Raw genomic sequence first — 26,061 nt, 5'->3', positions numbered from 1 at the left:
ACAATAGCTTCTTTTTGCCCCTTTTTTTTAAAGACCTGGTTGAATGAAACCTTAACTTGGATGTCTCACTCTGTCTCTGAAAGAGGAAATTGAATCCCCCTTTCTTGGAAACATGCTACCAGAGCAAACCCTCTCTGAATCTTAACAGCTCATTAGAACCTCACCTGAAGTTCTTCAAAGTGGCTAACCAGGAAGTATATTTATTGGCTGATTAAACTACCTGCCTGTAAGCCTCCTTAGTCTTAGTACAGGCCAAAACAGACCAAAAGAGTTACTAAAGACTTAACAGGAAAGGTAAATTATAATAGAAATAACCTTCAAAAGAGTACACAGAACACCACCTGGCTACTCTTCCTGTGGCTATGTTTGAGCTCAGTCCTCAGGCTTCCACGTGCACACACCCAGGGGAGGTAAGGTTGCCATAGTTGAAATCCAGGTTCTGATCTGTGAGCGGGCAAAGGGAAAAGTTCTGCTCTAGCAGAAGAAACACCACAGCCTGGCTGCGTGGGTATGTTCACTGGGGTTCAGAGATGGCCGAGGCTAATTCAAAATCTGTAATGCTTCTCTGCCGCTAGCTCTGTGACTGTACCCTGTGCAAGTAAGAAACGCCTCATTTTCTCCCATCAACTCCCACCCTCCTACACACCGTCAGGAAAAAAGTTGAACTCATACATGTGACCTGAAGAGAAAAGGGCTTTTAGCAGTAGCAAAATTAAAACTCCATGTTTCTATTATATTCTTATCTATAAAAGTCATTGCCTGCATGAATTAAACGCAGGGAAAAAATGCCACCTTAGTAACCTACAAAAGTAAAAGACCCTTTAGACAGAAAGTACTCTGGGTATGAAAAATATAACTACGTTACAAATATAAATACTATTATTTACAAATCACGCAGAAACACGGAAAGACCTAAAATAGGAAGGGACCTGTGGAAGCCAGGAGCAGCCCAGACCCTGCTTGGGGGGAGCCTGGCTACAGCCAGGCAGAAAAGCCATTGCGGGACGGATGGAGGAGAGCCGAAAGACACTCATCCTTGCGCGGGGCCGAGGAGGCCAGCTTCGTGCCGCCTTAGCGGCGGCGGGGAAGGCGCCGTGCCTGGGCGGCCGGCCCGGCGCTGCCCCCGCCTGGTAGCGGCGCCCGGCGGCTCTGCCCCCACCCGACCCGACCCGACCCGACCGGCGGAGCGGGCAGCGCCAGGGCCGCGGCGCCCCGTCACAGGGCGGGGAGAGGCACAACAGGAAGTCGGTTCTGGTTCCTGGGTTAAGGTGCTCGGGCAGGGGCAAGCGCCCTGCGCCGGGAGCGGCCGTGGGCTCCGTCAGGCGCTCGTAAGTCTGAGTCGCTTTTCAAACCGCTCCTCTCCCTGCCGCGGGGAGCGGCGGGCGCCCGGCCCGGGGAGCTGGGGTGCGGGCCGTGGCGCCTGGCGGCGGGCTCCCCGGCCGCCCCTGCCCTCGGCCCCTCCGCACTTCCGCCATCCGCTCCTAGGGACGCCGGTTCCCCCGCCGGCCCCGCTTCGGCCGGCTTCGGCCGCGGGGCACGGGGCGCGGAGTTTGCGCGCGGAGGCGCGCGCGGGGCCGGGGCGGGCGCCGCCGCCGCCGCTCCGGGAGGGCCGCGGGAGCCGGGGCGGCGGGGCAGCGGGCTCGCTCGCGGCTGGCGATCGCCCGCGGCGGCGAGCGGAGGAGCAGCAGGAGGTGTGCGGTCTCCTCCGGCAGTAGCGGCTCGGGGGGTGTCAAACCCCGGCTCTCCAATAGCCGCCGTCTCTCCCTGAGTGCAGAGGGGCTGTCTGCGCTCCGAGCTGTAGCGCCGGTGCGGCGTTAGGGGCTCCTGCTGGGTTTCCGACTCCCCGCAGTCGGGCAAAGCAGGAATTTTGTCCATTAGACAAAAAAAAAGTCACCAAAACGAAAGTGCAGTGAGCTCTCAGTCTCTCACAAATGATTACCTCAACAGGTTTCCAGTTCCCAAGATGATGGCAGTGTAACTTACAAAATATTTCCATTGAAGAAGCTGTTTTGAAAGCAGAAATATGTAGAGAAGTACTTGCTTCTGGATGGCATCTATGTTCTCATATGAACCTATGAGAGGTAGGCATGTGTATTATGAATGTGTATATACACATGATTAGCTAAAACCTTATTTTTTCAGAATTTAAGGTGTTTTCTGAGGCACTATGAAAACTCAAAATGTGCCTCTTTAGTGATGTGTGGAGCTGGGATTTCAGGATGTATGCAGCGGTATGTTGCTAATCTTTGTGTTGGGGCTTCTTTGGCATTTGACTCAGAAAATTCGTATTACTGCTTCTTTTTTTTTCCCACCTATATCAGCAAAATATTTCTCATTTGAAGCAAGTATTTTAAGAGCATCTGCAGGCTTCTTTGGGTTTGTTTACTTAAAAGTTTGTCTTACAACATTTGCTAAACCCAGTTGTTTTCCAGTGTTCAAGTCTTTACTCAAAGATTAAATTCTATTTCTCATGGCCATAACTCCAGCAACACAACACTCACAGGTGCTCACATTTTCAGGACACCTTCATCAGACAAACTCTGGAGCTAATCTCTTTTTCTAATTCTGTCCCTGTTAGAATAAATGCAGCATTTTGTATTGCTGCATCTGTTCTAACTACATATTGCTGTTAATAATTGTGAAAGTCTTTGGGATCTAATGAATATCTAGACTGTCAGTTGCTAAAGATCAGGGTTGTCAGCTTTGGGCTGAATATGTTCTAGTTGCTGTATGGGTACAGTATAACTAAACCTGATTAAAATAGTAGGGATATTTGTTTGGGGGGTTGGGGGTTTTTATTATTTTAGGGTTGTTGGTTGGTTTTTTTTTTTTCCTCTTAACTGGATGTAGGGAGAGGAGTAAATGACAAGGAACAGTTGGCAAATTCCCTGATAAATATTGATGCCTATGGAGGAGAAGCAGGAAAGGGAGCCAGTTTTTTCTAACTGCACAGAGTTCTGGATATGAGATAGATAACATAAGAAGCAGTTATTTATTCCAGCAGCAGGCAATTCGGGGTGTGACTACAGAGTAGCTTAATCCAATCTAAATCTAGACTGCTGCAGTCCTGCCCACGGCTAGTCTCATGTTCCCGCTGCCTCCTTGTGTTGGTAGTAGTGCTCCAGCAGCCTCGCAGTGCGCTAGCTCCACGTTTAATTTTGGGGTTGTTTTTTTAGGGGGGTCGTTGTTGCTTTTTTGAGGAAGTAGGGAGCTACTTTGGCATACTCAGTTGCATAGCATAGAAATGCTAATACCGGTACAAGTGGCAAAAATACATGGCCAGAGATGGGGGAAGGCAGGAGTATCCTTTTCTGTGGCAGCGCAGGCTTACATCACTATTACGTAACCGTGACTTCATGTTACAGTTTCAAAGCCAATGCTGCCATTGAACACAGGAGTTCTGTCTGCCTTTTGCTGATGTTTTCTGCTCCTGTGCTGGCTTCCTTGTGTTATCATGCCATTTGAAGTGATCTGTGGAGCTGATCTGCATTAAAACTAATACAGCAAAAATACTTTTAGCATTTAGTTTTATGCTGGACTGGTTCGCTGATACGGTTTACAGTAAGGCTGGTTGTGCTGGAAGAAAGGCAAGGGTGAGGTGGAAGCAGAAATGAGTATCTAGGGTATGTGGGAATACAGGACCAATTCTTCTAGTTACAGTTCCATCTTAAAGTGTCGCTAGTAGTGACTTTTATTGCCCCTTTCTTACTGCATGGAATCTGGATTTTAGGGAGCTATCAGTAAATTAGTTACCCTTCTCCTTATTTTTCCCTACCAAGTAGAAAATCAGGTGCAGTGCTATAATTCTGCCCTTTGGATCAACTGCTTTTGGTACCAGCAGTCCAGGTAAGAGCAGAACTCTTTGTTAATACTCCCAGTCTCAATCAATCAGTAAGTAAAAGGCTGGAAGTTAGGTATGAATTTTAAATACTGTTTTTCACAGTGAGATTTGAATTTACATGAATGAAATTAATGCCTTCATTTTCTATGAACTGTGAGTCATATGGAGCTGAACCCCATTCCCTCTGTTAGAAGCTGAACATAGTCTTTGAAATCCCATTGCACTCATTTTTTGAAGTTACCTTTTATATGTACAGGACATTGCCATTTACTAGGTAAATTGTTACAAGTGTCTCTGGAGAATTCCAGAAAAGTACAAAATCGACATTGGTGCAAACTCTGCAAGTTTTTAAAGAATGTGAGAGCACACTTTCAGTCACTTTCAGCCTTAACAATACCCTTCTGCCGTTTAGTACCTGCCCCTGCGGTCAGCTGTAATAGCTGATTTTATTCATCAAACTACATAAAACAGTCCTTCATTTGAAACTGAAAAAAAGCCTACCCATTTATTTAAAGATGTGCCCCAGGTATTAGAATGAATATTCCAGTTAGTGGACGGGTACTCTTTGGGGGAGGAAGGGGGTGGATGAAGTAGCCTGTGTTACTAACAATGCTTTCAGACAGTATGCATGGACCCGAGATTATAAACTACTGAACTGGTGTTCAGAAAAAACAAAACAAAACAAAAACATTTCATATGAAACAATGTAGCCGTTTTACACAAAACTTATAATAAACTTGGATTTCAGTAATACTTGTAACATCAAAGGATCCTAAATGATTCCAAGCTGTTAAAAGAATTCACTTTGCCACTATTAAAGTACAGCCATGCCAGAATTGAAACACAATTGCTTTTGCAATATTCACACGTCATTAAAATAAAGTTTGCAGGACAAAAGGTGTGACATCCATACAGCAGTCTGTTGCACCTCCTAGGAAAGTCAAACCACATTTCTATATTCAGGCTCTACGATATGGAAGATATTCAAGCTGCAATCGTTCGCGTTTTGGCCAGGGTCCGAGACAAGTTAACTTCATACCCTTCTTAACCTCTTCTGACTGCCCCACTTTCCTTAATAGTATCTGTGGTTTATGCATAATCCCAGAAGATAGTGAGAGATCATAGTGGCTGTCCATACTGTGTACTGTGAGGTAACCATGCTTTAAATATCAGGAGGGGAGATGTGAATTACTGGTTTTATTTTTTTTTTTCTTAATGCTGGTACTTTGGTGGGGTTTTTTTTGAGACTTCACTAACCTGTCCTCTACTGTACTTACATTATGATAAATTTTGATCTTAAACGTCATGTCATATATTACTATAGAAGCAAAGGAGCTGTGTTTGCAAAGTTCACTCTCTCTTGAAATTGAAGTCTGTGACATTTAATAGTGGTGTAGTCTTATGTGTCAAAGTTTATGAGCTGTAGTTTCAGGAATTGTTATTGAAATTGTTCACAAAGTGTAAAAAGTTGATAGTATTGTATGCAAAGGTCTGAGTCTTGCTGATTCTTACTGGTTGGTATTACTGAATTTTAGATAAAAGATGTTTTAATTCACCTTGTAGTGTTGCATGTGTTGCCATTTTCAAATATGGCATAGAATAGGATAGGTCCATGTGACCTAATGTTATTGAGCTTTTATCTTTTTATTGCTTAATGCCAAAAGCTGAGTTTTGGTTTATTTTGTTTTTTAATGCTATCTGTTATTTCAGAACTGAGTAAACATTAAACTCTTGGAAATGTCATAAAATCAGGTAACTGGTGATCTGCACCAATTTTAAGTCTCAGTCCTCAAATGCTGTTAACTACACATGCGTTTACACATGCAGTACATCCAGGATTTGATTCAGAGTTAGCCTGCTTTTATTTGGCTTTTGTTTAAACCTATCCCTGGACATAAAATTAAATGTTAAGGTGAGCAGAGCTATAGTTCAAACTATTATGTGAGTTAATGCTCAAACACACTGCACATATTACTTGAATTTATATTAATACAAGTCATGTTATATATGGTTTTAGTTACATACTTCTGTTTCTTAGCATTCTGTCTTTTTCCTTCTGATTACTTTTCAGGTCTGTTAACTTGACCATCTTTTCAGTGATGAAACAACACTGGGAATTATGGACAAAAACATTGGAGAGCAGCTTAACAAAGCTTATGAAGCCTATCGACAAGCATGCATGGATAGGGACCATGCTGTGAAAGAACTACAGCAAAAAGTATGTGCTGGGTTCTGAATTGTATCTTTAAAGCCACCTTTCCCATGGAGGATCGTGGTACATGTGGATTTCAGTTTCACTTTAGCTATGCACACTTTAGTGCGTCTGTTAAAGTTGAAAATTGCCGTTATGAAACCAGGCCAGTACACTGCAGAGTAACTCATTAGGCTATGAATGTAGTAGGTGGGTTTCAGGTTTTTGACCTTTGATTTTTTTTGTAGTTTTAAAGGTGAGAAAAGTGTTGTCTGTTTTGGAGGATTAATGAAGTCTTTTAATGTAAACAGCAAAGATATATATAAAATTTACCTAGCTTTAATGAAGTACTTCTTGAAATCTAATTTGCTTTATTAAAAATTACTTTTTAAATTATTAATGTAAATAGCTTAAATCATTTTTGTGTTAATAGGAAGATATGCCATATGAATTACTAGTTTACTTGATGTAAAGGTCAAAGACTCTAATATGTTGAGCACTGTGCAAGCTATTAGGACAACAGAGTTTGTGTGTTGAAGCATCTACAGCAAACTTACCTTAAAATTATTAGAATAAGTATTGATGTTTAAAAAATAATCATCTGTACAATTATTCTTTAAGTAACAAAAAGATTCTGGAGCCATCCTGAGCAGTAAGGAGCAACTTTGAGTTTTTACTTCTACACCTACTTAGTAATGTAGAATACATTACTTCAGCCAAAACTCTTCTAGGACTTCTCATCATGTATGCCAGCATATTGCAAAGCTATCAGTTTTGGGCTTTGTCATACTAATTTTATCATGCGTATTCTGCCCAGCAATGGAACCTTGTTATAGGAAGGCTTGAATGTTATTGGTGTTACAGGACCTTATGATGTTTCCATAGAACTGGTAGGCTGGGACTTTGTTCAGGGGCAGATGAACCATACTTGGTGTCAAGTTATGGAAGCTCCCAGTAATAGAACTGGGAGCAGGGAAGGGTCTACTAGAGAATATTCTGATATCTGGGCACAATCTTGCCATCCCCTTGCATGGCAAAATAAACTAGCCAAGGCACTGCAGAACAGGTATCAGGTCAGTCGTGTGCAATCATCCACTGTGCAGTCTATCTCCATTCATAGTCTGTTGCAGCAGGGCTGGTGCAAATCTGTAGCATTTTCTGTACTTAACAAGCACAAGTAGTGTGTCAATACATTTTGTGCTGAAATTGCAACTAACTTAACAAAAGGCCACACATTTTAGAATGTTTGGGAATCTTTTAAATTCTGTCTCTTATGATGAACAATTAATTATTTGAAGGAAAACCAGTCACGTTAACACTCCTGGGTCATCTAACAGTACATGAAAGAAACTTCTGCCCAAGAAACAAGACATCAAGTACAAGGTCAGATAGCCCTTCTAAAGTCTATGGAAGAAAACCAGAGAAATGTGTGAGATCATCAGTGTTAAGTGAACTAAATGCTTGCAAGATTTCTCTCTGCATTTTCTCTGGTTCAGAAATTAAAAACGAAAGCCTTTCATAAAGGATTGCTACCAGTTCAAATCTTTGTCCTAATCCAACTTTCAGTAGTTGGATTTCATGACTTCAAAATAGAACAAAAGTATTTTTTCAAGAAGAGTTGATACTATAATTAGTTGGGCCTTTTTTTGTTTGTGTTGTTTTTCAGTTTTTTTAACCCAGCTCCTGGTTTTTGAATGACCTTTGTACAGTGCTTTACGCTCGTAACTTCCTCTGTTCATTGTGTGGCCTTCACACATTGTTGGATTGTCCACCATTCTGTTGTTAACAGTTTACTACTTAAGTTACCGATAGGCCACTTGTTTTGCCAGTCTCTAGAGCTGGGAGCCATGTCAAGCACACAGAAGCCAGAGTCATCTCGGCCAGATGGTGTTTGATACAGATGGATGGTTGGTTGTCATGCAGATCTTCTAGTTGGTAACTTGTTGCTGCCATCTGACTCAAGGAATAATTTGTGCACACTGGCTGTCAAAAGCATCTTCTCTTCTGTCTGTTTTAGCTGTCATGTCTGTGCTCTGTACAGAAGTGTTGACAAGACATTGCTGTTGTACATTTTCAATTTGGTTCTCAGTGATTTTTCTGCTTCATGAGGTCTCTTATAGCTGCTGGAGTGTACTGCTCTTTGATCACTTTTTTTTTTTAAATAAACTCTCATAATACAGCTACTACCTGGCCTTTTAAAATAAATTTTGCTTGTAGTTTTTTTCCTGCCTGCTTTACAGACAAACACATTGGGCATTACGGGGGTGTGGAATTTAAATGTGACTGAGATTTGAGAATTAGATAGCACTATGGATAAACTATGAATAGACGTGAAAACAATGCCTAGTCTTGTTCCAGGTTGCGACCCGTTCAGTAATAGACATATTCTTTATTTCAGAAAAATTCAGTGCATTCCTGTAAGTTTCCTTGCTGGGACTTCACAAGTTTTCTTGCTTGTTTTTAGCACTACCGTAACTGCAACGTTAGGCGTGTGCTAATGAAATAATAGGTTTTGGATATTAGCATCTTCCTGCCACCTGACCATTTGTTCAATTAACTGGCTGTCTAACAATATTTATACACTTTGGTGAAATGTGAGCAGTCTTATTAGGCTTTGTATGGCCTGTTTATAGCATGATATGGAGTACGGCTAGATCAAGAATGGGGCTGCTTCCTTGCTTCCCCACCCCCGCCATTTTCTAGGTTAGAAAAACAAGTCTACTACATTCAAAGGAACAGGCAAAACTCAGTTCATAGGCAATTAAAGTTATTTACACAATATCTGTTGTATGGAATAAGCAATGTTGTTGTTTTCCATTTAAAATCTATCTTTTTGAAAGCCTATATTTATATAATTTATTTGTTAGAAAATGTGGGGGAAGAAAATTACATCTTTCTATAGATAAACTAACTGACCAGCATTCTGAAGAATACTACAATTCTAAATTTAAACCTAATGTGTTCTATGGCTATGAATGAAGAATCCTATACTTCAAGGTTATCCTGTCCTTTACAACTGCCACAGTTGAAACAGTTACTGAAAATCAGGATTTATTTCCTATAATACCTTTTCTAATCAGGGCAGTCTCAAAAATATGGACTCGCCAAAGGTGACTGTAGTTGTAGTTGTGGACCTCTGCATGAAAACCCAATTATCTTTAAAACTCAGAGCTGCTTTTTATATGCCAAATAGGAGACCCCAAGTCAAAACAGAATAAGATTAATGCTAATTAAATTATATTTGCAGACAGAAAACTACATGCAGCAAATACGTGAACAGCAGGAAAAGATAGAGCTTCAAAACAGCATTATTGCAAAACTGAAATCGCAGTTAGCTGCTCTGAATGCTAATAGAGGTATGTAGTCCAGTTTGCACGTTATTTCTTTTTATGCAGTGTTGCATTGATGAATAGTTCTGACTTTGTTGCTTCAGTTTTTACAATATACATCTCTCAAAGCAGTATCATACTTTTCTGTGAATGTGAGAGTTAACACAAATGTGCAGTTTCAATATCTATTTATAAAATGCAACACTTCTGAGGTCTCTCTTTATCTTCTTCAAGAAATGGTGAGATTTTCTTTAGATGTAGAACCTGCTTACACTGAAACCAATAAAAGTTATGAAAATATGGGTTCAAATCAGTCACTAGAATTAAAAGCAAAATTGCTACATATTAATTTTACAATTATCTGTTAATAAGTTTAGCTCAGGTTGTTCTAGATGTGAGTGCTATGGTTATATGTCTTTTATGTTAGATGAGTCCTGTGATGCTAATCTTATTGGATAACCAAAGCTTTATAAGCAGGTAATTCTCTTTCAAATCAAATACTCATTGATGGATAATTTTCCACTTTTTGACTGTACTACACAAATAAGAGAAAAGAGTCAAAGTAACCATGTGTTAATCTGCCATGCTCATTAAATATTTATTCACACTAGCCTAACACTCCTGGTTTTCATAAATACTAGCAAAGTGGTTGGCTTTTATTTTTAAGAGTACATGTACATTCTTTTTTACTGGCTTAGTCTTGTATTGTCTCTAAGCACAGAATTGGGCTTCTCTTGCTTGTTTAATATGAAGGCTTGCTCAAATTAAATAAAGAAGGTAGTATAAGCCTAGCTTCTTTTAATTTTGCTGGTACTTAGAAGCTGGCTGAGGAAAAATGCAGTGACAATCAGCTGCTTTTTTTTTTTTAAGGTAACGTGCATCCCTATATTCTGAAGCATGAAGACATTGAAACCTCCAACTTATCTTTCTGCCAGCTCTCTGAAAAACTGAATGTAGCAAAGCAAAGAGAAAAACTCTTAAAGGTATGGTCGCCTGCAGTATGTTTAACATAAGATCACATTTGTGCTGTGATTATACTATAAGAACCTAAAAAGGTAAGTGAGATTTTTACTGGTGTCTTAGAACTGCACTTCTTCTAATACAGGATCCTCACGTGAAGTGCACGAGTGTTGTGCCACTACGGTGTGCTTAGGTGAACTAAGCATCTGTCTTTGATCCTTCCCAGTGCAATCGCTGTTTGGCCATCGAGCTCCCTAGAATAGTTTTGATCATAAAGTGGGAACGTACTTGCTTATTTATTTCTTAACCTGCCAAAACCAGTGGTCAAGAAGGGGCTTTCTCCTTCTCTCACAAGAGCTTTTCACATTGCAACCAGTCTGTGTATTTTCGCAAGAAATGGAGAATCTGCACTCAAAAAGTTACGGAGTGGAAAGTGAACTATCCATTGCTCTGGAGACGCTGATTATTTGTTTGGTTTTTTAAATAGCCATTTTTAATATGTTGTCTCTTCTGCCCCTCTTCACTGAAGTAACACTGAGATTTTCACTACAGCCTGTTCAGAGTAACAGGAGTAAGAGTCAAGCAATAGTGCAGAATAGATGGGAAATACCTTGAATGGATTTTGCATACTGAGCAAAGACAGTGACAGAGATGCACGAAGTTGCGTTATTCTTGTCCTAAGGCATCCTACTGTGTTTTCTGAGAACTATCTTGTAATATAAAATCTCTTCTTTTTTAATATGAATCTCCATAGCAGGGACCTTGTAAGGGTTATAAAAAGACTGTTATATGAAATCAGACATCGGATTTTAAAAGAATTAATTTCAGAATTTGTTTCCTATTTCCTCAGCTATAAACAAATTAATTATGCTAAATTCACAGAAATGCATTTTTTATCAGAAATGTTAATTTAAAAATAATTTCATTGGATTACTAATGCTTGCTTAATTATCTTGAAGGAATCTCATTTGAGACTAAGCCTTTGCCAACATTTTAAACGTACTGTTACCAAACATTTATATACACTCCTTTTTTATTTAAAAAAAGTCTTTATATAATTTTTCTACACTAGAATCTGTAATCACAAGATGTCATTTCTTTCCTAATCTTTGCATTTATTTGGAGTACAGAACAGCTGAAGGGTTAATTCTTTGATGGAACATCTTTGCATATTTTTGCATTTCTCTGTCTTGAGTTGAATAAAAATCATGTCTTACAGTTGCACATGGAGACCTGACCAAGTCTAATATTTCATACTCTTGTTTCTGAATGCTTTCTCAAGGACAATAGTTTTAAGTAACTTAGTCATATAATGAGTAGGAGAAAAGAAGCTCTGTTATCTCCTCATGGGGAAACACTGAGAAATTATGTATGTGATCTATACAGAAAATTACAGGCAATGCATAAGAAGTTGGAATTGTTATTTGAAGGGCTATTTTCTTAATGGAACGTAAGTTATTTGTCTTTATCTGCATTTTTTGTGTAGTCAGTTATTGCAGTTACTTCTCAGCAATAGGTAGTTCATCTGGATTTTGCTTCATCTGTGCCATGAACAGAAATATTTCTGATACAACTCCATGCAGAATCAACTATCAACTATACAGTCTGTCTGCATTTAAACCCAGGCACACCGCTATACACGTAAGGTCTTTGCAGAGGGGATCAGTAGCGATCTAAACTCATGCAAAGTCAGGTTGACCCAGCCTACATTATGTTCCTGTTATTGGGAACGTAGTAGCTCTCTTAAGTATTGAGAGCATGGAGCTTGAGGAAAACACGTTTGACTGGACCAAGGCTGGCTTCTGCAGAGCCACGTGGATATCTTTGCACCATCCTTCCGATATAAGGAGAACCCTAATGTCTGGTGTTGTGCCTAGTAAGCTTCCGCTAACCTGACAAGAGTGATACAAAGACGTCCAGACAGCACAGCAGGGTATGCACACTTCTATTAGCTCTGGCTGTGTTTTGGCCATGTCATTCATGGGCTGGCTATGAGTGGAGATACAGAGCAGTCTCTGTTCACAAGTCCTTATTTTATTGAATAAACTCAGAGGAGGAGAACCATATAACCCCAACTTCCTGTTGAAGATGATGGAAAATTAGTTCTATTGTGATAAATACTTTATATACTTTTATGGCAGCTGCCAATTTTTGCACTTTTTAAATGTAGAACTTTTGATGTATGATAGATAAAAAGGTAAACTGCATGGAATGAATGTATGGAACAAGTTGGGGAAAATGAACAGTAGCAAATCACCAGGACCACATCAAGTTAACCTAAGAGTTCTCACTTCTCTGTCTTTCTGAATAAATGAAACAAAAGTAAAAAAAAAAAAAAAAAAAAAAAAAAAAAAAAAAAGCTGATTCTTCACAGGATAGGTAGTCAGCCAGTGAAACTTCCTGCTTCAAGGGAAAATTGGACAACTTCATGGAAGAGAAATCTGCTGAGAGTTAATAAATACATAGAAACTATTACTAAGAAGGTCTGGGAATTTATTAAAGGATGTATCATGAATGCCTCCTGTTTTCTTGTACTCTTCCCTAGATGTTGTATTTTGACATCTGTTAGACCAAAAATCCATCATCCTGTCACTGACCCAGTATAGTTGTCTTGTATCTGATTCAATAAAGTATTGGCTTTTTCAGCTATTGAAATTTGGAAGCTCAAATATACTATTTGAAAGCTTGTATTTTTCTAATTATATTCAATCCACATTCTGCTCTAAACCAAATAAATTATGTCTACAGGCATTTTCCCCTACTGCATTAACTGCTTTATTCTACTTCTCCACCAAAAATTTCAGGCTTGCAAAATATACAGTTCCAGGTAATAAATTATGATTACAGTCTTTAAGTTAAAATGTTGCTGTTTCTTCCTGTTCTTCCCTGAAACTCAGAGTCTCTCCCATGGCTGGAGGTGCCTGGGTTTATCGATACCTGTTGAAACTTTCTTTTCAAAGTCCAATGGGATTTCTCAGTGGCCTATATTCTGTCCTCCAGTAAAGTTAATAGAAATCCTGGATTAATTGTAAGAGGTGCATAGTTAGAGCTCAAATTTCAGAGATTTAAAGTGAGGGAGGGGTTAGCTTTTCTGTGTTTTCTAGTAGGTGGCCATACTTGTGTATTTTACCTGCTGTTGTCAAATTCTGTTGCCAGTGTGTCATAATTCTTTTTTTTTTTTAACATTCATCTTCACTGAAAGAGGTGAGTGGACCAGATTGACTCGGTGGTCACTACCAAACTATATACAAGATTATCAGATTTTTTCAGTCCCCTGCTTGAGGAGACCAAAGGGACCTAAATTGCTGCCTGTTTTTGAGTACAGCCTGGCTAAACTTTATTAATTAGGAAGAATGTGGATCCAGTTACTGTTTCAGAGCCAAAGCTGCCCAGCAAACAGAAAACCTTAGTAAGCAAGATTAGACAATGTCAAGTAAAGCTTCTTCTGCATGCTGTTTTTAGTACGGAGTCAGACATCAGAATCCTTGTAAACTCTGTAAAACATGAAGCTGAAGTCAATACCTGTGACAAGAAAACATGCTCATCTTCATGTGTTCCTGGGTCAAGAACCTCAGTATTAAACACCATGTGGAGTTCGTGGATCAGAATTTCTTGTACCATGGAAAAGGGGAGGATGCTTTGTGTCAGGAATGAATAATGCGTATGGTATACAAAACTGTTCATCTGCAGTAAATGTGTAGGTCTTTTTTTTGTGCAGGACATAAGCAGAGTAATGGCAGATAGGTGGTAGTCATCTTTGTGCTCAAAATTATGGTGCTAAAATGACTTAAGTAACTAAGAGCAGCTACTGCAGCAGTCTTGTAGAGTTGCATGTTCTGGTCAATACCAGCTTCTCTAGTGTCACTTTGTTTCCTGTCTTTGATGCAAAGAAAGCTGTACTTCATGATTTTATGTTAGCTGACAATTTTATGCGTTTAGCTGTTCTTTGCTGCTGGTATGATGCATGCAGTAGGATTAGTTAGGCCGTGCTACCTAATATAAGAAATTCTGGTATCGATAGCCTTTTTTCATATTGCGTCATCTGTTTAAGCTATCTCTACCCAATAATAAAGAAGAGTGTGTGATTAAACTGTTAAGTTACAGTTAATATTCCCTGAGACCACTTAGAGTAGTTCATCAGTTGAATAGTATTTTTTCGTGAAACCATCTGACAGTTTGTTTATTCTAGGAAGCCACTGAAACAGCCCATGATAGCACACTTCAGGGAAAAATAAAAGGACCTGCCTTTGCAGTAGTATAGTCTGGGGACTGACTGGCTGTAGAGCAGCTCTGCTGGAAAGGGGCTGGGGTCTTGTTAGGCAGCAAGCTGAACATGAGCCAGCAGTATGTCCTGGCAGAAAAGAAGGGCAACAGCTTCCTGGGCTGTACTAACAGCAGCACAGCTAGCACACCCAGGGAAGCAAGTATCTCCCTCTATTCAGCATTCTGTATCTAGAATACTACATCCAGTTTGGGGACCTCCAGTACAGGAAAGACATTGATAAACTAGAGTGAGCTCAGCAGAGGCCCCACTGAGGTAGCTGGGGGCTTGAGTACCTACCCCATGAGAAGAAGCTGCAAAAACTGGACTTGTCCAGCCTGGAGAAGAGATGGCTTCAGGGGAAGCTGATAGCTTTCCAATACCTATGTTGAGGTTATCAGGCACATGGAGCCCGGCTCTTAATGGTGGTCCATGGTAAGAGGATGAGACACAACGGGCATTCATGTTCTGAAACATGAAAGGTTCAGACTGGACATAAGGGAAAACTTTTCACCACGAGGACAGCCAGGCACTGGAAAAGGTTGCCCGGAGAGGTTGTGCAGTCTCCATCCTTGGGGAATTCAAGACCAAACTGAGTAACCTGGTCAGACATCGTGACTGACCCTGCTTTGATTAGGAGTTAGAGAACCCTTGAGGTCCCTTCCAACTTGAATTATCCTCTGATCCTATAAAGCCTTTCCAAAAGAAAATATATTGATCTGTTCATGATACAGATGTAACCTCTTTGCTGGCTGCTAATACCAGCATGCTTAAAAGACCCATTGTGTGGCCAAGTACTTAACTGAGCGGGTATGAGCTTGTGTGACATACTTATTTGTCATGGCAGTTATAAACTTCAGCCAGTTTATAAATGTTGCCACAATGTTGCAAACACCCAAACTCAGTCAGTATTAGAAACTGTAAGATCATCAAGCTATGAAGGGCTGTATTATTGAAAGATCCCAAAAGGTGTAATCGTTTTTCCACTGTTTTTCCTGGTGTGATATCCTGACGGTGCGCAAGAATGATGATTTACATCAGTATGTACTGATATATCTTCACTGCAACATGTCGCATGGCTCTTCTCACATTGGTTCCCATGTGGCTTTTCTCATTGCTTGCTTAAATCCTGTCCTCACTTCCTGCAGGAGAATGTAGGTGAAATGGAAGAGAACTACTAGCCATTACTGCAGTGCTCCCAGTTATCTGAAAGCTTTTGAAAGCCCACATTATTTGGAGCTGTAATAGTCCCAAACAGATAAATTATGTGTGTGCAGATCAATGCTGTATCATAGGCTCAGTGAAAGTTATTTTACTGCCCTTAAGACGGAGTTGTTATTCAAGGGCAAGTGTTGTGTTTGACATAAGCTTTTTCCTAGGTGTTTGGATTTCCAGCAAATTATTTTCAAAGGAAAATACAGGAGAAGCTGCATCCCATTGGCTTTTTAAATTGGAAATGGAATTTGACCATGGAATGTTTGGGAAACCTGTGACCAAATAACGGCTCTGTGCTAGTTTGGGGTCTGTGAACCCACACCATAGAATATCACTGCCTTCCCATTCCTGGAATGGCAAAGAGCAGTTCCCCATACTATAGCTACTGTGACTTTGTAGTCTTTAAAGAACATGGTAAAGGTATATAGTCATAAAATTATGTCCAGCATCTGACCCGGCTGTAACTTTCTTCAAAGTATTTTCAGACCTGTTAAGAATACTTCTATGCATGTCTCCATCTCCTCTTAACATAAACTGTTATTTTTTTCCCACATCACTAGATATGATTGTCTTTTCTCATTCATCAGATACTTCCTTAACTTGCTTTGAACTTTCTGTGCCTCATAGTACTGTAATTCTTCCTAGTCTTCTTCTTGTGCCATTTGAGAAAATGAAATCTAGCTGCTGTAGCATCAGTTGTAGAAGATGATGTATGGGTTCTTTAGCCTAAGATCTTCAGTCTTCTTGTTTGTTTGTTTTTTTCCAGAACTACATCAAAAAATCTTTCTCCTTTTTTTCTCTTTTGCTGTTTGTTTGTTTGTTTGTTTGTTTGTTTGTTTGTTTGTTTGTTTTTCATCTGCTTCCCTGGATTCTTATCTACCATGGTGTATACAGATTCCACAGTAGAAGAGTATGGAAAATGATTCATGATCTGTCCTAGGACTATACATATATTCCCCACACTACCTGCCAGAAGTGCAAAGCATGGAAGAAGGGTTAGGATTAAGGAAGTTAGCAACACCTAAAGCAGAAATACCTTGTCAATTCAAAGGTTGAAAGAATGGGATATGTAAGGTCTGCAGATAATGGTGAGAGAGGAATTTTTCCGGGATAAAAACATGCCATTTTTAGACAATGTTTTGAACCCACTGAGCAGAAGAGTCTTAATCTGGATCCCTGAGATACCACACAAGTCCCAAGTTGCATTGAAGCTCTTACCGTAGGTTTACTATTCAAAGTCACAACTGAAATTAAAGAAAAAAACAATGCCTTCAAAGCTGGTTTTCTGTGGGTTTTTTTATCCAACTAGCATAACTTTTTGAGGCTAAACCGTTGTGTCAGCTGCATATACACATGTCCATGCTTAACCACCTGGTGTCTCTGTAGACCAGCTCTGGACCCATCCCTACATGGCTGTCATTGTCTAGTAGAGTACCCCCTACCTGCCTAATCTCCAAATGCACAACCTCACGCTATTTAGGTCCCATTTGTAAATAAATGTTCTTTAAAAAGCACTTACTTCCTTCTTTCCTCTTCATCGTGGCCTATCTGTCTACAGACTATCTCACTGCATTTCACTTACATTACTTCTTGCAGAGTTAACCCTTTGGGCTTACTTCTCTTACAGAGGCAGACATGGGGTTCAGGCCACTTTTTGTGACATTTGATACAGTTCAAGATCAATGTTTCTATAGATTTAATAAACTGACAACTATAAGGTTTTCATAGCCACAGTTTTTAACCATAGGTTGTTTCCTGAAAATTATCCAAGGACTATCTTTGTGCATACTTGTTTGTTATATTCTTCAATTCATTCCACCAAAAAGCCCACATACATAAAAATTCCATTAATTACCAGATGGATAGTTAAAGTGGGGCCAGCCAATGCTTTTTATTTCACAAATCTTTATAGCATTGCAATATTTGCAATGTAATCCTGGTTATACATACAAATTGTGGGACGAGAGGCTGGAGAGCAGCCCCGTGGAAAAAGATCTGGGGGTTTGGGTTGATGGCAAGTTGAATAGGAGCCAGCAGTGTGCCCTGGCAGCCAAAAGGGCCAACCGTGTCCTGGGGTGCATCAAGCACAGCATAGCTAGCTGGTCAAGGGAGGCGATTGTCCTACTCTACACTGCACTGGTGCAGCCCCACCTTGAGTACTGTGTGCAGTTTTGGACACCAGTATAAGAAGGACATCAGACTATTGGAGTGTGTCCAGAGGAGGGTGACCAAGATGATGAAAGGCTTCAAGGGCAAAACTTAAGAGGAGCAGCTGAGGTGACTTGGTTTGTTCAGCTTGGAGAAGAGAAGGCTGAGGGGTGCCCTCATCGCAGTCTGCAACTTCCTCAAGGGGGGCAGCAAAGGGGGAGGTGCTGATCTCCTCTCTCTGGTGACCAGCGATAGGACACAAGCAAATAGAATGAAGCTGCATCAAGGGAAGTTCAGGTTGGACATTAGGAAAAGGTTCTTCATGGAGAGGGTGGTCGGTCACTGGAACAGGCTACCCAGGGAAGTGGTCACAGCACCAAGCCTCTCAGAGTTCAAGGAGCATCTGGACGATGCTCTTCTAGTCATATGGTTTAGTTTCAGGTAGTCCTGCGAGAAGCAGGGAGTTGAACTTGATGATCCTTATGGGTCCCTTCCAACTTGAGATTTTCTATTATTCTATCCTTCGGTCTGCTCGAAAATTAAGGTAGCTGCAGAATATCACCTTCTTCAAAATTGTTTAAGATGATTGATTGAAATTAATGAAATATTATTTTATATATTGTACATACAATATATTGTACATAAAATGTTAATATGAATTATATAGTAAGTGAACCAAGAGAGTGTCTTTATTTTTTATAAACACTAATATGACTTCATAAATTCAGAACATACAGTTGTTTTGAGTAATCATCTATGAGGAGGTACATCTATGTGTAGTGGTAGAAGGTCTTTACTACTAGTTTAAAATTAGTAATGTAAAAAATAAGACTGACCCTTACTTACGTTGCAAAAGCTTAATGTAGCTTATTCCAGACTGCTGAATAGTGATATTCCACAAGCCTCAATTCTATTAATTGTACTGGTGTTTCTAAAATTATTTTTTAGGAACAGTTAGAAAGTGAGAGCATGAAGTTGAAGCAACTTGAGGACAAAAACAATCAAAAGGAAAGGAAGCTTATATCTATTATTTCCAACCAAGAAGATAAAATAAGAACTCTGAAAAGCAAATTGAAAGAATTAAATGAAGCACAAAAGGGTGTACAAATGCCAACATATAAAAGGGAGGTAAGATGAGCAACCAAGTAGAAATAAAATGAAAAAACCAAACATTTGTAAATTACTACTTCTTTCAAACATATTTATACTAATTATTCTAAGAAACTGATTTTAAATTTCAGCATTATATAATTACTAGGAAATCGTTAAAGTATATAAAGCACATAGGGAACACTGAGCTATTAAATATGTATTGATTGGTTTGTGTTAATTATTTTATGCTATGTCATTAAAATTTTACTATTTGGGAAAACTCCAGATTAGTATATCTGTTTTATCATTTTCAGTTGGAAGTTTTCACCGAGATTGAGTTGATTTTTTTCACTTTTATGCCACCCTATTTTTGTTGTAGAATAGCATCCAGAGTGCTACTCTGTCCTTATGGGATAGCTAGAGTGCAGTCATCGATGTGCATCTAACCATGTAAGCATATTTAACTAGCTAATTTAAAATGAATGCAGGTAAGGGTAGGAGCGCAGCAACACGTAAGTTGTTGCTATTAGGCTTCCCAAGCATTGCTTAACTCACTGTGGCAAGCATTTGTAACCCATGTTGCTAGGTATAAGGCAGCTCAAATGTGTCTACAGGAGCTGCGGTTGCACTTGAGCGGAAGATAAGACAAACCTGTAGGCTATGGGTCTGTGATTATAAACAATGTATCATTGAAATCAGCTGATTTAGCAGACATATGATCAAGTTCTGTGTCTGATTTGGAGCACATATGAAATACCCAGGCCATCTGGTAATGTAGATCTAGTGGAACTGCAGCTTAATGAGTGGTTATTATAAAAACTTTCCTTAATGCCTGGCAGATTTAAAACTATGTAATACTAGAGTGAACCACAAGGTGGTAGTCAAAGTTAATAACTTATTTAAAAACCTGCTAGAACTCTTGACATGCTAGCTTGTGATGTGTTCATTGACAATTTCAGTGAATAAATTGATTTTTAAGAGCTAAAATAGCTGGATACCTCACTAACAAGCTTATACACAATACATAATCTTATCTTATACATGATTGAAGTGGAATTGCAGTCAAGCAATATTCTTAGAACTAGTTTCCTTTCAAGGGAGTATGAGCAGAGGAATGCCACAGAGTTGCCAAGTTAAACTAAAAATAGGAATTCACACAAACAGTAAAGAACTGATTTTGTCATTTTGTGAATGTTTTGAGAGCTTCCAGAAGGACTAGGTGAAGGATCCCATGAAGTTTTTATTCATATCAGGGTGAAGAGCAAAATGAATATGCTAACCTGTGATCAATATTTTCATATTTTACTTCAAGGTGAAAAGTAAGAAAGTTGTTCCAGATAAGCCTGAATTACCTCTAGGGATCTCTGGTATTTCTCCTATGCCTGAAAGGTAAATACTTTTGCAGCATTATTAAAATTGCTTTTAATTGTCTTTTCTGCTATTAAATAAGACCAGCTATTTCCCTCTTTTCTATACAGTACCTTAAAAAATGGATGGGGAGGAGAGAGCGGAGGTCAAAGAGCTAGTGTGGGAAGGTAATAAAGCCAGCAACTATGTGGAATCATAGCTGGGGGCTTTGCAAGTATGTAGGGATAAGTTGGGAGGAAGAAAAATAGCCACTTGGTTCAGCAGGAGGTTAAACTCTGTGGGAAACTGCAGTGGATGTTAATGCTGGGTTTTGGGTAAGCGTTAACTCCCTTGCGTTAACTCTCTTCAGAACAGGAATGTACAGCCGTAATGGATTAACTGATGGCAGCACAGCAGAGGAGCCTGCTGCGCTGCCAGGAGGAGGTCTGATAGTCAGCATGAAGAAATAATTCTTGGCCTGATCCATCCTAAATGAGAGAGTTTGAAACCAAGTTTATCTGTAAGCTGAAGCCAGCCAGCCCTTGCTATGACCAAGGGACTAAAAGCAGTACATTTCCTGAGCAAGTATTCCCTCTTCTGCCAGTGTTTTGGGAAAAATATTGACCAACGTCTTAGGTTTGCATTTTTCACAGGATAGGCAGTCATACCACTTTTAACAGTTTTGCTGAGATCAAGCAGAAGATTCTCTAAGGTGAGGCTAGGAGAGCATTAGGGAAAAGTATCATAAATTCTTGCTGTCTTATACTCTTGCCTAGGCACCTGCTTTTGACCGCTCTCAGACATAGGCTAGGTGAACTACGTGGATCTTTAGTCTGACTCACTACTGCTTTATGAGAAGAAAGAGAGGAAATAAGACTGTGTTGTGATAGAGTTTTTTGTCTTTACTGATTTTTATCTAAAAAATGAAAAGCCTTTACCTGTCTTCTGTCTCCCTCCTCTCAAATAGCTCCCTTACTTTACTGTTTTCTTGGAAAGAGGTATGTGACTGGTAAGATTACTGGTAATCTCACACTAGTAAGATTATAGTATCACAAACGTCTAGCAAATTAAGATTGATTCATCTAATATGTATATTTTAAAGCTCTGATTAGAAACTTCTGTTAAGAGTATTTTTTAATTTCTTATTTATCAAAACACCTGAAGAATGGTCAGAATGTAGGTGTTAACAGTAGCAACTTTAACTCCTTCTGTAGATTTTTTTTTCAAATGAGACACAAATAGACATTTGTGTCTTCAAAGAGAGAAGCACAGCAGAAGTAGGAACACAGCTCATGACACTCCTGATTGCTGTATCAATAAGCAATAAAAAGGAAAACAATTCACTGGATTGAAGAAAAATCCCTTTTGAGCTCTTTTGATACGAAGATGCAAAAGAGAACACAAATCTAGTTTGTCACCAACTTCACTTTTTCATCCTTGAAATTCATTTTATAAAATCCATGATACTGTGCTTAGAAATATAAATTACTCAGCAAGTTCATCAAAATTTCACAATGGAATATTATGGATGCATCAATAACTGAACAATGTTGTGCCTTTGGGCACATAAAACTCACACCAGCACGAAGAACTATTTTTACCATTCTCAGTGTAGATAACTAAATATCGGATGTCCATATGATACTCTGGAAAACATATAATAAAAAAAAATTCCCTCAAAATAAAAGGAAAAGTCATGTGATATTGTATGAAACAGAGAAGGAATGAGTTCACAAGCCCCTCTCCAAAATGTCAGGTAGACAGAGAAGGAAGGAAACAAATGCTAAGTAACAAATGCTTGTGTGTTCCTTCTCCTGCAAAGTCTGAAGCGCACAGAAAACAATTAATGTTCACAGCAGCAGCGTCTTATTTTCTCTAGAATGAGATGGAAACAGTACCCTTGTGAAAGATAAGCTGTTCCACAAAATACCTGAGGGATCTGAAAGAAATGTAAAGGCTGTTTTTTGGCGGAGGTGTCCTTGCAGGGTCAGGACCTAAACTCGAATGTATGTGGGTATGACAGGACTAAACAGCTCTTTGACAACATTTTCTTCTCCCTTTCTGCTTGCTTTTAGTGACGAGAACAAAAATATGTATACATATGTTGAGGAACAAGGTATCCAAGAAAAGTAGCTTACACTATTGTTTTTCTCTGGTTTGTGGGTGTGACTAGATTAAAGGTCACAACAAGCTGAATTGGTTGACTCTTTAATTTACAATTTTGATCTTCCAGGGAGAATCTGGAGACCATTTTCCAGGACATGAAAGAAGAGTGTCATCGAATATGTATGCTAGCCAGAGAACAAACAGACCAACTGAGTAAATTTAAGATAAAGCCAGAACCTGAAACTGGTAATATCATACTTAAGCTCTTATTGTGATTCAACTGTTTGAAAGCTTTGCTTTATATTTGAAAATACTGTAAATTACACATACATAGAAGTACTTCCACTGTTTACCATCTGCCTTTTTCAAGTCTGTTCACATGGTGCTCAGTATTTCACCAAGAAAACACACCGCCAGTTTTGGCATTCTATGACGAATGCTCCAAATCACATGCTATAAAAGACAGTCATCACATCAATGGCTCTTGTAATTGTTTTGTCCCTTGGAGTGAGAGGCAGGCACTTACTACATGTGATATCCCATCATACTGTGTGAATGACAGCACTTGCTTGCTTTTAATTTAGCTGTCAGTTCAAAAGATGTCTGTTACGAATATCTCTAGCCCCATATCTGTTAGAGGAAAACTGCTGGACTGAGGAGAGTCAGAGGACTTATTTTCCAGACTTCCTTGTGCAGGCTTTGGAATACTGTGTTGTTATCTGGGACAAGAGCTTAATCCAACACTTCCTGAAAACAAAAGAAAGGCTTGATTTTTGTTGCAACTGAAAGAGATCCTGAATGTCCGGTTCTGCTAATGCTTACGTTTACTATAATGTAAGCTACTATGGGTATTCCCTGCTAGCTTTTCTTAAGAGCAGGATCAGACTCTTAAGTGATTTCAAAAAACACCTGCCAAACTCACAGTTGAAGCAAAAGACACTGGTTTCAGCACTTGCTTCTAGTTTAGGTTATAACATTACTGAAGTTTTGTTACATGAAGTACTAATGTATAGCTTGTGACTTCAAATTGCTATGTCTGAACTGTATTGTTGTATTCTGATTGTACACTACTAAACTTTATTATTTGGGGGTGGGAATTTTGGGGGATGAGTGCTTAGCAACTTATTTCAGAATTGATTTGTTTTCCTTAAATAAGTGCCTAACTCAACGGTGTGGAAAGCTATACATAATATAGATTTAATCTGCTTGATTTCTGTTACTTCTGTGGCCCACATTACTACAATATCTGAGTGATGTCAGAAGGCTGCTGTACAATAAAGGTGTACTGAAGTTATTCTCTCACCTGATTAGGAGTAACCATATATATTATTACCATTTCTGTTAATAAAGTGCCAAAAATGAAGGGGGAATTCTCAAAACAAAGGGAAAATATGGTCCCACTTCTGAATAGTTATCCAATTTAAATATTTACCTAATTTGGAAACCAATGGGAGTTTGGTACCTGAATACCTTCTAAAATCGTGCTCATGGCGCCTAGCATGTTCTTGGCACTGTGTGAAATGGGTTTGGTTCCAGCTTCTATTTCTGCCAGAACACTTCATAAATATATGCAAGTGTGTGTTAAGAGTATGGGACAACATAATTTTCAATAAAATGAAAATGTTTATAGCCATAAATCAAAGAGAAACAGAATTATTAGAACAGAATTATTTCCTTTTATTTCCGTTCTGATAGTTCTTGCGTCAGAGCTAATGTTTGTGAAAGAAAGCTACGCCTCAAACTGATTTCAAATAATAAAAATAAAGGTTGAAAAGCCAAGAAGGAAGATCAAAAACCTCTCAGGAAAAATACCCCAACACCACACCCTTAATAACTATGCTTCAGTGGACTATTTAATGTTTTCTTCATTCTTTCTTCATTCTTTCTTCACAGAAATACAGTTTTCCATGCCGATACAGTGTACTGATAAAACTGATGAACAAGCAGAAGAGCTTTTTAAGCCTCGGGTTATAAAGGATATAAATAGAGGTGCATCATGCATCACATCTATCACACCAAGAGGAGTGGGCCAAGATGAGGACAACAACTATGTAGAATCACTTTCTAAATTTAATGTCAAGTTTCCACCTACAGACAATGACTCTGCTTTCTTGCAGAGCACTCAGGAAAAACCAACAGTTCCTTGTACTGGTATAGCTGAAAACATGCTTCAAGATCATCGTTTTAACCTGGAGCACAGAGACCGTGCTGTTAACCTCAGTAAATTGGAACCTAACTCATTTGAAGCTCATGGAGTTGATCTCATGACCTCAGCTTTACAAAGCTTAACTCCTGTTGACAAAACAAACCCCCCAAATCATGCAAACGTGCCCATAGAAAATACCTGTGACAAGACATGTTTAAAAACAACAGATACTGGTTTCACATTTGTACCTAAGCACACAAACCACGGTGTACCTGAAGTAATTTTTAATTTAGAAGCTGCTGGGACAACCGTCAGAGGTCCTCATCAGGTATCTTTCTATAAATACTGTACATTTGAAAAAATGGTAATGATTCAGACAACCACTTTGCAAAGATCTTTGAGACAGGACTAATATTTTCTATGAGGTATCTCATCAGTCTTTTTTTAAGACAATATCCTTGTCAGTTCTTCTTCCTGATACTGAAGTATGTGTACAAGGCACTTTTCCAGTGAAAGGGCAGGAATTTAAGCAGATGTAAGCACTGGATATGCTTGCACAAATTTCAGTTCATTTAGATATTGATTGCTTCTATATCTATTTCAAAGCTGTCATTAATCGTAAGTTGCCCCCTAGATTACTTTCTTTCTACCCTTGATCTCAGTTGAATAGGGCACATAATTGTTTTAGTTGTTTTTAATGTACAGCAGAGAATATGACAAATGGACTAATTAAAAAGCTGAACAGATAAATACTTCCCTGTGGAAAAATGATCCACTTTTTGTCTCGATGTGAGGTAAAAACACCCCTCTAAGAAAACTTAAAGTTTTTCTTCATCGTTTAAGCAGTCAAGGAGGAAAGCATATTTATTTTTTCAAATGAAGGCAAGTTCACTAAAATACTTTATTTTAGCTTCATGTAGGTACTTTGGGCTTGAATTTCAGTTACAGCTACTTAAAGTCCATGGGAGCTTCTGAAACCAAGGCCTAGTTGCTGTAATGCAGAAAAACATTTCAGCAGGTTCTGATAATCACGTCTCTGAATACTTTGCTTCTTTTCTGTAACATCCTGTCTCAACTGAAATTGCTGACAAAATTATTATGGACCATTATAGATGGGGTTTTTTTACATTTCTGTGGCTTTTCTCACACCTTGTGAGAGGACAGCTTTTCAAGAATAAGCAAATAGTGATATTTAGGAATTCTGTGAGGGTGGATTTGGCATATTTTTACTATTTACACTGATGTGGTTTTGTGTTCTTTGCTACTGACAAGGTTCATGCAACAGAAGAGCTTTACCTCTCAGTTTGGCCACTGCATGACATGCAAAACTAACATTTGGAAAACGTTTGTAGGACATGATAGCTTTGATATTTTCTTCTCCTAAAATGTACCCAGTCTAGTTTAATTTTCTATTGCAAACCAGTT

General features: G+C 39.1%; 1 protein-coding gene across 2 annotated transcripts in view; it reads left to right on the top strand.

The window, feature by feature from the left end:
* Positions 1–1,235: 1,235 nt before the first annotated feature.
* Positions 1,236–26,061, top strand: part of TANK (TRAF family member associated NFKB activator) — a 29,628-nt gene continuing 4,802 nt past the window's right edge. The window contains exons 1-9 of one of the 2 annotated variants that reach the window (XM_082313385.1): positions 1,236–1,328; positions 1,948–2,081; positions 5,913–6,059; positions 9,280–9,388; positions 10,232–10,344; positions 18,894–19,073; positions 20,350–20,426; positions 22,618–22,736; positions 24,384–24,964. In XM_082313385.1, coding sequence (XP_082169511.1) covers positions 5,961–6,059; positions 9,280–9,388; positions 10,232–10,344; positions 18,894–19,073; positions 20,350–20,426; positions 22,618–22,736; positions 24,384–24,964 — 1,278 coding nt within the window. In that variant the 5' untranslated portion in view covers positions 1,236–1,328; positions 1,948–2,081; positions 5,913–5,960. Of the gene's footprint in view, positions 1,329–1,742; positions 1,807–1,947; positions 2,082–5,912; positions 6,060–9,279; positions 9,389–10,231; positions 10,345–18,893; positions 19,074–20,349; positions 20,427–22,617; positions 22,737–24,383; positions 24,965–26,061 lie in introns of those variants that run through there. The other variant, XM_082313386.1, reaches the window with a different exon arrangement.

This window comes from Platalea leucorodia, assembly GCF_965183815.1.
Source record: "Platalea leucorodia genome assembly, chromosome: 5".
In the NCBI taxonomy this organism is placed as follows: Eukaryota; Metazoa; Chordata; class Aves; order Pelecaniformes; family Threskiornithidae; genus Platalea; species Platalea leucorodia.
Note: the sequence above shows the minus strand (reverse complement) of the source record. Positions and strands in the feature narration are given on the sequence as shown.